This window comes from Ursus maritimus, unplaced genomic scaffold (assembly GCF_017311325.1).
Source record: "Ursus maritimus isolate PB19 unplaced genomic scaffold, ASM1731132v1 scaffold_33, whole genome shotgun sequence".
Taxonomy (NCBI): domain Eukaryota; kingdom Metazoa; phylum Chordata; class Mammalia; order Carnivora; family Ursidae; genus Ursus; species Ursus maritimus.
Window position 1 is genome coordinate 18,833,152 of NW_024425897.1, and position 10,018 is coordinate 18,843,169.

General features: G+C 51.2%; 1 protein-coding gene across 2 annotated transcripts in view; it reads left to right on the forward strand.

The window, feature by feature from the left end:
* Positions 1-9,248, forward strand: part of TBX3 (T-box transcription factor 3) — a 12,975-nt gene extending 3,727 nt beyond the window's left edge. For both annotated transcript variants that reach the window (XM_040619890.1, XM_040619891.1), the window contains 5 exons: positions 17-163; positions 2,090-2,166; positions 3,216-3,373; positions 4,780-5,456; positions 7,174-9,248. In XM_040619890.1, coding sequence (XP_040475824.1) covers positions 17-163; positions 2,090-2,166; positions 3,216-3,373; positions 4,780-5,456; positions 7,174-7,635 — 1,521 coding nt within the window. In that variant the 3' untranslated portion in view covers positions 7,636-9,248. The remainder of the gene's footprint in view (positions 1-16; positions 164-2,089; positions 2,167-3,215; positions 3,374-4,779; positions 5,457-7,173) is intronic.
* Positions 9,249-10,018: the final 770 nt, after the last annotated feature.

The window sequence follows — 10,018 nt, forward strand, 5'->3', positions numbered from 1 at the left end:
CCCCCCCCCCCCGCAGACAATATTGAACTCCATGCACAAATACCAGCCCCGGTTCCACATCGTGAGAGCCAATGACATCTTGAAACTTCCTTATAGTACATTTCGGACGTACTTGTTCCCCGAAACCGAATTCATCGCTGTGACGGCATACCAGAACGATAAGGTAACCAAAGGCGCTTTTCTTTTTAATGGTGATATTTTCCCTCCCACCTTTAGGCCGCTCCGGGTGAGGTGGAGACAGTGAGAAAAGATCGGAGATGGGAGTCTGAGTGTTTCTTCTGTGATTTGACCCTCACGTGGAGTTTTTGGGGAAAGGGGGTCTGGCACATCACAGAGGCAGGGAAAAACCAGAACAAAGCAAAACAAAAACTCGACCAGCTAGGCATCCAACGCGGAGCGAAAAGATGCCAGACTAACTTTTGCTCCTGGAACTGCTGACTTCTGCTTCCCCACTCGGGGCTTTCTCCTCTTTTGAGGGTCAGCCTCTTCTCCTCCAGGGAGAAGGATCAAAAAATCAGGTTCCAGGTTCTAAAGGAACCAGCTAAAAATGGAAGGCAAAAGCCATTTGGGATCTTGGGAGGAGAATCCCATTGGAGAGCAGCTTTTCTCCCCTAGCCAGAAATCCCGAGTAGCTGGTCTGGTTTTTATTACCTTTTATGCTGCTGTGTTTTTTATGGTCTGTGTGTGTGTGTGTGTGTGTGTGTTTGGAAAAACCTTCTCTGATCACAGGGTCATGCTAATCGAGTTGTCTGAGGCTTTTGAGATGAGATGACCAAAGTCAAAATCACTTCATTTGAAGGTTTTTCCTCCCTTGGGCCTCAGGCCGTGGATTAGGAGTCCCCCCCAAATGGAACGGCAGGCAGCACCTGGTATATAAAGTTGTGGTGGCCTGAAGGTCATGGGCATGTGCACAGAGAGACACAGAGAAAGTGACTCTTGCTGATTCCCCAGTTCCCAGTGTGGCAAGCAGTTCTGGGGGTGGAGAGCACCTGAGAACCCCTGCTCTTCTTCCCTCCAGCTTATCTGACAACACCTTGCGTTTTGAACTCACTGTCACCGTGGGTGGGTCCTGTGGCTGGCCCTTGGGGTGTTCAGGTATGTTGCCTTAATCCAGAGACTAAGACACTAGGACCTCCTCTCCCTGGAATCTTGCATTCGGGAGTTTGTTTCAAGAAACAAGAATCCAACCATGGGGCCTTTTTCCCACCTCGGGGGAACTCTGAATGTATCTTTTTTCCCCCCCCTCAAAGGGAAGGGATTTGAAAGATTATATACTATGGCGTTTTGCCCCAGCGTGCAAAATGCATGCTCCCTCTAGACCCAGAACCCTGTGAATGTAAGTTGTTAATGTCATAATAAAACGTACCATTTTTGATCAGACGAAGAGGCCAGAGGCCTTCTCCAACCTAATGGCGGTGGCAGAGCATGTAAATGAAAACAAATGTTTCCAGTGGTCATTCAGTCCTTTGACATCTGTAATTGTCAATATTGTAATTCCTCAGCCCTCCCCCCTCCCCACAAAACCCAGAAAAAAAAAATCAAACCCACTCTGGCACAAGGGTAGCGAGAACCCCATAAATCATTTCATTAGATTCACAGAAAAGGTTGGAGTGTATGGTGTGTGTGTGTGTGTGTGTGTGTGTGTGTGTGTGTGTTTGGGGTAGGAAATATGCCGTAACATATTTTATGATTAATTGCACTATATAAAAAAATGAAAGCACAATTTTAAGATCTACAGGTTGTCCCTTTTGACAGCTTTTGACAATCTTTCCATTTCTAAATGCAAGCTCTCAAGGCTGCCTACAGAACAGATTGAGACATTGCCCAGACAGTCTAATTTCGGTCTGGAATCCCTGGTTTGGCTTCCTATGGGAGATGCAAGCCATTGGTACAGTTCTTTTGATTTTTCTCTCGGTCCCCTCTGACTGAACACTGTGACGTCCTCTCCCTTTCTCTTTAACCTGGCATAGCCGAGTAACTTCTTCTGGCAGTCAGATTTCTAGTAGACGGAGTTGGGGGATAAAACACCCCCAAAACATTCTAGAAAATGAGGCCAATGTCTCTTTCTTGCTTGTGTCTCCTCCTCTAGATAACCCAGCTAAAAATAGACAACAACCCTTTTGCAAAAGGTTTCCGGGACACTGGAAATGGCAGGAGAGAAAAAAGGTGAGCGGAGACACTTAGTACTATTTTCTCAGATAATTTGGAGAATCACTTCTCTAGGGCTCAGATCTCAACTTAGAAGTGGGATGCGGGCCCTTCTATTAAGAAGTTGGTGGGGGGTGGAAAGTAATTTACTGCCACTTTGCCACCTGCTTGTGGCCTTCAGGCCGCCGTACTTTGTCTGCTTCTTCCAAGTTACCTTAAAGGAGATGGACTAGGCCACACCATGTTCATCTCTGGAAAGGAAAGTGTCAGGGGTAACAGATTATATACGGACGCCTATTAATTTTTAATTAATTGAGGTTCATTCTGGGCAGATCCCAGGAAAGGACTAAACCATTCACAAAATGCTTCGGAATTTTTGCAATCTTGACTTGCAGATACCGTCAGACAGAACTGAGGCCCCTGAGAAATCTGTGGCTCCCTCCTTCATGGGTCTACATATCATTTTGCGTGAAGCAGACAGCTGGGTAGTACATGGAAGATGCTCTCCCCTCCCCCCCCAGCTTTCAAAGAATTTCTAAAATCCAGAAAATCAGGCCACATTTTGAACCTATCCCCTTGTGGGGTAGGGGTGAGCATTATCAGATAATTTCTAACATCTAAATGTTTTTTTTTTTAACTCCGGTTATGTGTTGGTAAAACATTTAAAGTGCCCCATGAAATAAGCAACGTCCTCCCAGTCTTAGCAACCAGTGGGGAGTGTGTAGGCTGCTCGTGTTCACGTGTTCACCAGTTTGGGCACCCAGGTCCGTCCTGTAAGGCCTGCCGTTCAGAGTTCAGCTGTGTCTGGCCCGTGCCCTTTCCCTGATGAGCCCCTGGTCCTGAAGCCCCGGTCCTCCAACACCCCACTCCCTTGCCACACTCTTCAGCCTAGTTACGGGGTCTCGAACCACGCTTGGGTCTCTGTGGCTGCCTTGGGGCAAGCAGGTTTCAGAGCACTCGTGTTGTATTGGTGTTGTATTGTCCGTGGGTGGTGGGCAGGGTGAGGCAAACAGAGAGGGGAAATGTCCGTTCGGTTCTGTAACACTGGGTGCGGGCTTCTGCCACAGAAAGCAGCTTACCCTGCAGTCCATGAGGGTGTTCGATGACAGACACAAAAAGGAGAACGGCACCTCGGATGAGTCCTCCAGTGAACAGGCAGCCTTCAACTGCTTTGCTCAGTCCTCCTCCCCAGCTGTCTCCACTGTAGGGACCTCGAACCTCAAAGGTAGGCCTGGTCACCTCTTGATTTCCCCACTCCAGGACTCTGGACTGGGGGGGGTGGCTGGGAGAGTTAGGGGCGGGGCACCCACCCAGACCCTGCCCTTCAAAAAAACATCAGATGCTTCTAGAAGCCCCTAAGCAGGAGCCAGAGTTCAAAAAGGGTGGCCAGGTGTGTCTCTCTCGAAGTTGTATAAAGGAGAGCTCAGAACTCCTTCCCCCAAACCTTGATTTGGCTGAGGGTGGGGTGTCTGCGTGTTCCTTCTTGGTGGAGACACCCTTGAAAACTTGCGTAGAGCACTTCTCTCTGTCTCTGCCCCTCAACTCTCTTTCAACCAAGCAACTGCTGACTTTTTACTATCTTTGAGCTCTAGATTAAAATGTGTTGGAAGGCGGGGGCGGGGGGTAGGCAAGGGGATTCTCTGCCACCTGGAGCAGGGAAGGTGGCTGAGGAAACATCCAGCCATAGAGCAGCGGTGGGCACTGGGAGAGCAGACAGAGCACTGGGGATCTGAGTAGGGAGGGTGGGGGAGTGGGAGGGGACAAGATGGTTCAAATCCCCAGTTAGTTCCTGTGTTTAAAGAGCAAGCACTATTTATTTGGAAAGACACACATTCTCTCTCTCTCAACGGGAAGAAACCTGTTTTTAAGTGAATTAAAATGAAAGTCCATTATGACTTCAATCCCTTTAAACCTTACACATAAAATAGGACCCCTTTTCTTTTTTTTTTTTTTCTGGTAGGACACCCACAGAGGGTGTGGTGACAGCAAAAGAGAATCTGTGATTGTCTCTGGGCAGTGAGCGGGCTGCTCCCATCTCTGTCTGCGGGGCAGGGGCAAACAGAAGGTTCCACTGAGTGTGTGTGTTGGGGGAGGGTGTTCGTTTCTGCCACTACCAATTCGGATGCCAGGGTTCAAACAAATCCTTCTGAAAGAATTCACAGATTTGTGGAAGGTGTTAATTGTGGTCACTCACTGAACAAAGACTCTGGATAGTAACTAGGTGTTCCCAAAGTGAGTTGGAGGATGAGTTTAATATTATTTTTTTAAAAACCAGGTAAATGCAGTGGAGTGGGAAAAGGCAGGGAAAGGCTTTGTCTGACACAGTAGGAGCTCAATGGATGATTGTAAAAAATAGTACTCCACTAGCGGTTTGGGGCAAGGGATCAGTGGGAGAAGGGGTTCAGGTCTATCTAAATATTTTAAATTCCTTCACTGTTAGCTTATGGAAACATCCCGCTAAAGTTGTGAGGTGTCATCACTCCCACTTTGCAGATGAGAAAACTGAGGCACAGAGAGGTTAAGGGGCGTGCTGGGGACCACACAGCTTGTAAATGGGGGAGCCGGAGTTCCCCCTGGCCCAGATTGGAGCTCACGCCCTTCCCCTTGGCTTGTGTGCTCCTCCTATGGTAGATCTGTGTCCCAGCGAGGGTGAGAGCGACGCCGAGGCCGACAGCAAAGAGGAGCACGGCCCGGAGGCCTGCGACGCGGCCAAGATCTCCACGACCACGTCGGAGGAGCCGTGCCGCGACAAGGGCAGCCCCGCGGTCAAGGCGCACCTCTTCGCCGCCGAGCCCGGCGGCCGGCCCCGGGACAGCGGGCGGCTGGACAAGGCGTCGCCCGACTCGCGCCACAGCCCGGCCACCATCTCGTCCAGCACCCGCGGCCTGGGCGCCGAGGAGCGCCGGAGCCCGGGCCGCGACGGCGCGGCCACGTCCAAGGCCGAGGAGGCGCGCGCGCTGCCGGGCAAAGAGGCCTTCGCGCCGCTCACGGTGCAGACGGACGCGGCCGCCGCGCACCTGGGCCAGGGCCCCCTGCCCGGCCTCGGCTTCGCCCCCGGCCTGGCCGGCCAGCAGTTCTTCAACGGGCACCCGCTCTTCCTGCACCCCGGCCAGTTCGCCATGGGGGGCGCCTTCTCCGGCATGGCAGCGGGCATGGGGCCCCTGCTGGCCACCGTGTCCGGGGCCTCCACCGGCGTCTCGGGCCTGGATTCCACGGCCATGGCCTCCGCTGCCGCGGCGCAGGGACTGTCGGGGGCGTCGGCGGCCACCCTGCCTTTCCACCTCCAGCAGCACGTCCTGGCCTCTCAGGTAATTAGGGGTCTTCCGCCGGGCACTCCGGACCCTCCCTCATTCACTCGGGTTTCCCTGTCCTGGGATCCCAGACCCTCACCCAGTGCCCCTTGCTGGGGAGCTTTGAAGAATAATAATCGCAGTAGTACCAGTAATAATTGCTAGGTCGGGGGTTACCTCATTGACTCAGCATAACCTCACACCCCGCCCAAAAACTTAAAAAAATTTCCCTAGGTTCAGGGCTGTTTCAAGTAGAGTAGGTAGGTGGTAATAATGATAATTAAGCTCTACCTGCACTTGGTCTATTCTGACTTCAGTGGCCCTATTGTCACCTCCAGTTTATAGATGAAGAGGTGGCGGCCCAGAGATGTTGAGTAACTATACAAAGCCACACAGCTGGTAAGTGGTGGAGCAGAGACTCTACCCCAGGCAGTCTGACTCCAGGGCCTGATTTTAGCTTCAAAGTGGAAATGTCTCTTATCTCTTAAATGGCTCCTAGCCAGCCAGCCACCAGGAGTCGGACAAGGGGGAGCCCCCGGCCTGGGGAGGGGCGCTGACGGTCTTTGGGTGGGAGTTGAGTCTTGAACCTTTCCTCCCAGTGGGAGCTTGTCCCCTGTCTCCCAAAGGGTTAACGGTTTGCACCCGTGTGGGAAATGTCAGAGGATAGGGGCAGGCTTCGGCTGTGGCAGGCCTGGCAGCCTCTGTGTGGTTCAGACAGCTGTGCTGGGGTGCAGGGCAGCTGGGGAGAAGTCCCGGGCCGCTGGAAACGCTCTGAACCCGGCGAAAAGGTTCTGTGGGGTTTTCTGCACGCCCTTGCCTTTGTTTTGTCTGTGCACATTCGTCTCCCTTCTCTGAGCCAAGAAGCAGGGTTGTCCTCCCCTCTGAGGGGAGGAGGGAACTGAGAACAGGGTTGGCTTCTGGCCTTTTCCCATTGCGGTCCTCTCTGCGAGCCCCTCCTGGAGACCTTGTCCTCGGTGATAGGTGGGCGAGGGGCTGCCTGGGAACACAAGTGTTAATGGTACCCCAAGGCAAGGGACAGAGAGAACTAGCCCAGGCTTGGGGTGCCTGCATTTTAAATTCTGCTTCTGCCACTGAGGGACTTCCTGCACCCCTGGGGCCTACGTCAGTTTCTCCACCTGTAATACCAGTGTATCAGGCTGGATGATTTCTTTGTCTCTGTTGAGAGCAAACGCCTTTTGCTGCCCCCACCCCCAATTTCCTTTAGCTCAAAAATAGTCCCTGAATTTTTTTTTTTCATTTGAGAAACTTCTGGAATTAGAGTAGGAGGGCAGTGTTGGGGGTGGGGGAGGAAGAATGAAAGAATTGCATGCCCCATAATTTATGCCCCGTGATTTTCACCCAGCTACCTTAGCTGTGGCTGAACTAGACTGCAGCCCCATTTAACAGGTGCAACAACTGACCCCCCAGTGGGAGAATTTCTAGCAGTTCTATTGGCCAGGTGCACACAGTCAGCTCATTTAATATCCCAAGTCCCGATCAGTATATGAGCTATTTAATATTTCCCTGTATTTTTTTTTCCCCATAAGAAAGCTGAGGCATAGGGAGTCCAGTGGAGTGTTTCCCCCACTTGCCCGAGGTCCCAAGGTAGAGGAGGTGGGGTTGGGGGTGGGGGGAAGGGGAGATGGACGGGCGAGGTTGGCTCCTCCCCATCGCGCAGACCCTGCTCGACCGACCGATTCACATCCTGCGTTTCTCCCCCCCCCCTCCCTCGCAGGGCCTGGCCATGTCGCCCTTCGGAAGCCTGTTCCCTTACCCCTACACGTACATGGCCGCGGCGGCCGCTGCGTCGTCGGCCGCGGCCTCCAGCTCCGTGCACCGCCACCCCTTCCTCAACCTGAACACCATGCGCCCGCGGCTGCGCTACAGCCCCTACTCCATCCCCGTGCCGGTCCCAGACGGCAGCAGTCTGCTCACCACCGCCCTGCCGTCCATGGCCGCGGCCGCGGGGCCCCTGGACGGCAAAGTCGCCGCGCTGGCCGCCAGCCCGGCCTCGGTGGCCGTGGACTCAGGCTCGGAACTCAACAGCCGCTCCTCCACGCTCTCCTCCAGCTCTGTGTCCTTGTCGCCCAAACTCTGCCCGGAGAAGGAGGGGGCCACCAGCGAACTGCAGAGCATACAGCGGCTGGTCAGCGGCTTGGAAGCCAAGCCGGACAGGTCCCGCAGCGGGTCCCCGTAAACCCCTCCCCAGAAAAATCTCTTCATTCCAGTCCAGTCCAGTCTGCAGTGCACTTTGTTGGATGTAAAATAAACCACGGGCGTGCAGTGGGGTTGGCCCTCCTTTGTGCAGTCCTGTCTGGGAAGGGGTGCCGGACTCCCTCTAGAGAATGTGCTAGAAACAGGCCCTGTCTTCTTGGCGTGGTTTATATATCCGGGATCTGGCTCAGATTCTGGGGCTCAGAAATGTCTGTTGCATTGAGCTATTGGGGTGGGAGTGAAAACATTTTTATGGCCAGAGCACCTCCAGCCAGGCTGGTCTGGGAGCTGTGGGAAGAAAAAGGTAGCCAGGCCCACCAGGAGGGGAGGTGTTGAAAGGCTTCTCCCCCAGTGCAGATTTATATATTTTTTCCTTCACCGTGTCAAGTAGAAACAAAAACAAACAAAATTAAAAAAATATATACTGGGGACAATGAGTACATTAATTAACATGATTCTGTTTGTGAAGATTAAAAACTTTATAGTGACTTGCATATCAGTTCTAAATAAATTACGGAGCAGCGTTGTTTGGGGAGGGAAGTCATTGCCATCCTTGTTTGGTCTCTATTAAGGAAATCTGTGTCTTTTTAATATTCTTGTGATGTTTTAAGAGCCGCTATAGGTCTCTTCTTGCATGTTCCACAGTAATGTATTTGTGGCTTTTATTTTGCTTGCTTTTAGAAAAAGAACATGACCCCACACCTTTCTCCCCTCCCCCCCATTTTCTGCCCTCCAATCGGCCACCCCAAGGGGGAGGATTTAAAGGGAAGGGGTGGGGAAAACACAAAAAAAATGAATTTATTTTATCTAAGCTCTGTAGCAGGATTTATGTCCTCCTTTGACAGTTCTCTTTCCTGTATATGCAATAACAAGGTTTTAAGAAAAATAATAAAGAAGAAGCGAGACTATTAGACAAAGTATTTATGTAATTATTTGATAACTCTTGTAAATAGGTGGAATATGAATGCTCGGAAAATTAAACTTTAATTTATTGACGTTGTACATAGCTCTATGTAAATAGGGTCGCAGCTGTCAGGTTGTGTGTTCTTGTTTTCCTTTCGTCAGTTTTATTTCAAGGTCACAGGATCGCTTTTAAAACTAGAAAACACACGTTCTGCACCGACACCAACACACTTTCCAAAGAGTTGTCTGCAAAAAAAAAAAAAAATCGTTTCTTTTTTAGTGTCCATTTCACCCCAAAGAGGGGAGGTGAAGCCACTTCCCCGCTCACCGTAAATTTCCTTAAAGTATAACACCCCAAGTGTGGTTCTGAGATTGCTTGGGGGGTGGGGGGGGTGGGGAGTGCAGAGGCTGTGGTTTGACTTTCTAATTTTTCTTTTGTATTTGTATTTGCTAGTCTGATTTCTTCAAAACGAAGTGGAATTGACTACTGTCTTCAATATTGATGGTGTTTTGAATTGGTGCCTATAGAGAGATATTCACAGTTCACAAGTCAGGTGCTGAGAGATGGTTTAAAGACAAAAATTCATGAAGGTATATTTTGTGTTATAATTGATGAGTTCTTTGGTTTTCTGTATTTCTTCCCCTCTCTTTAAAAACATCATTGAAATTTCAATAAATTTTTATTGAAATGTCTCTGGGCCTTGTGTTAAGTGCTTTCTTTAGAAAACTTTCCTGCAAAAGGAGTCTTTTCTGTCCTTGCTTCCTCTGTCCCCCTTCCCTTCGCCTTTAAGTAATTAAGACCGCCCCCACGGAACCCAAATGAGCTGTCACTCAAGTTACAAAGCTAAAAACAAAAGTCCCTTACTGGGGCGAAGGGAGCCGCTTCAATCTGAAATTACTTTTCCTTTAAATTAGGGAGCAAAACGAGAGACGGAAAGAGGGCTGATTAGAATTGGGGAGAATAGCAATTTCAGATACTTAAGTTTTAATGGAAAAAGAATGCTCTGCTCCCCTAAGTCCGCGGTTCCCACACGAGTCCGACCAAAAATACGTTTCGAGGACTGCGGACGTTTTCGTTTTAGGCTCACTCTCCCTTTTCACGTCGATGTGGGAAATACAAGGCAAAATGATCTTCTTGCACTAGTGTGCAAAAAAGAAAAAAAGAGGGGGGGTAGGAAAAAAAAGGATCTCCTCGCCGCCAGACCCGGCTTGGCAAGGCAGCGAGCCTCCGGGTTGTGGGAGAGACGGCCGGGCCTGAAGGTCCCCCCGCGGTCCCCGGTGCCTCCGCTCGGACCCTGCTGACCCGAGACGCCCCAGCGCGCGTGCGGAGTGCGGCCAGCTCCGCGCACACTTAGCTGTGTCTCGCGAGGGAGGAGGCAGGTTTTCCCCGCAAGGGAAAGGTAATTCCAGGGCGCGTAGTTGACCCCCTCCCATGGAAAAGTCACCCAGGAGGCTGACACCCT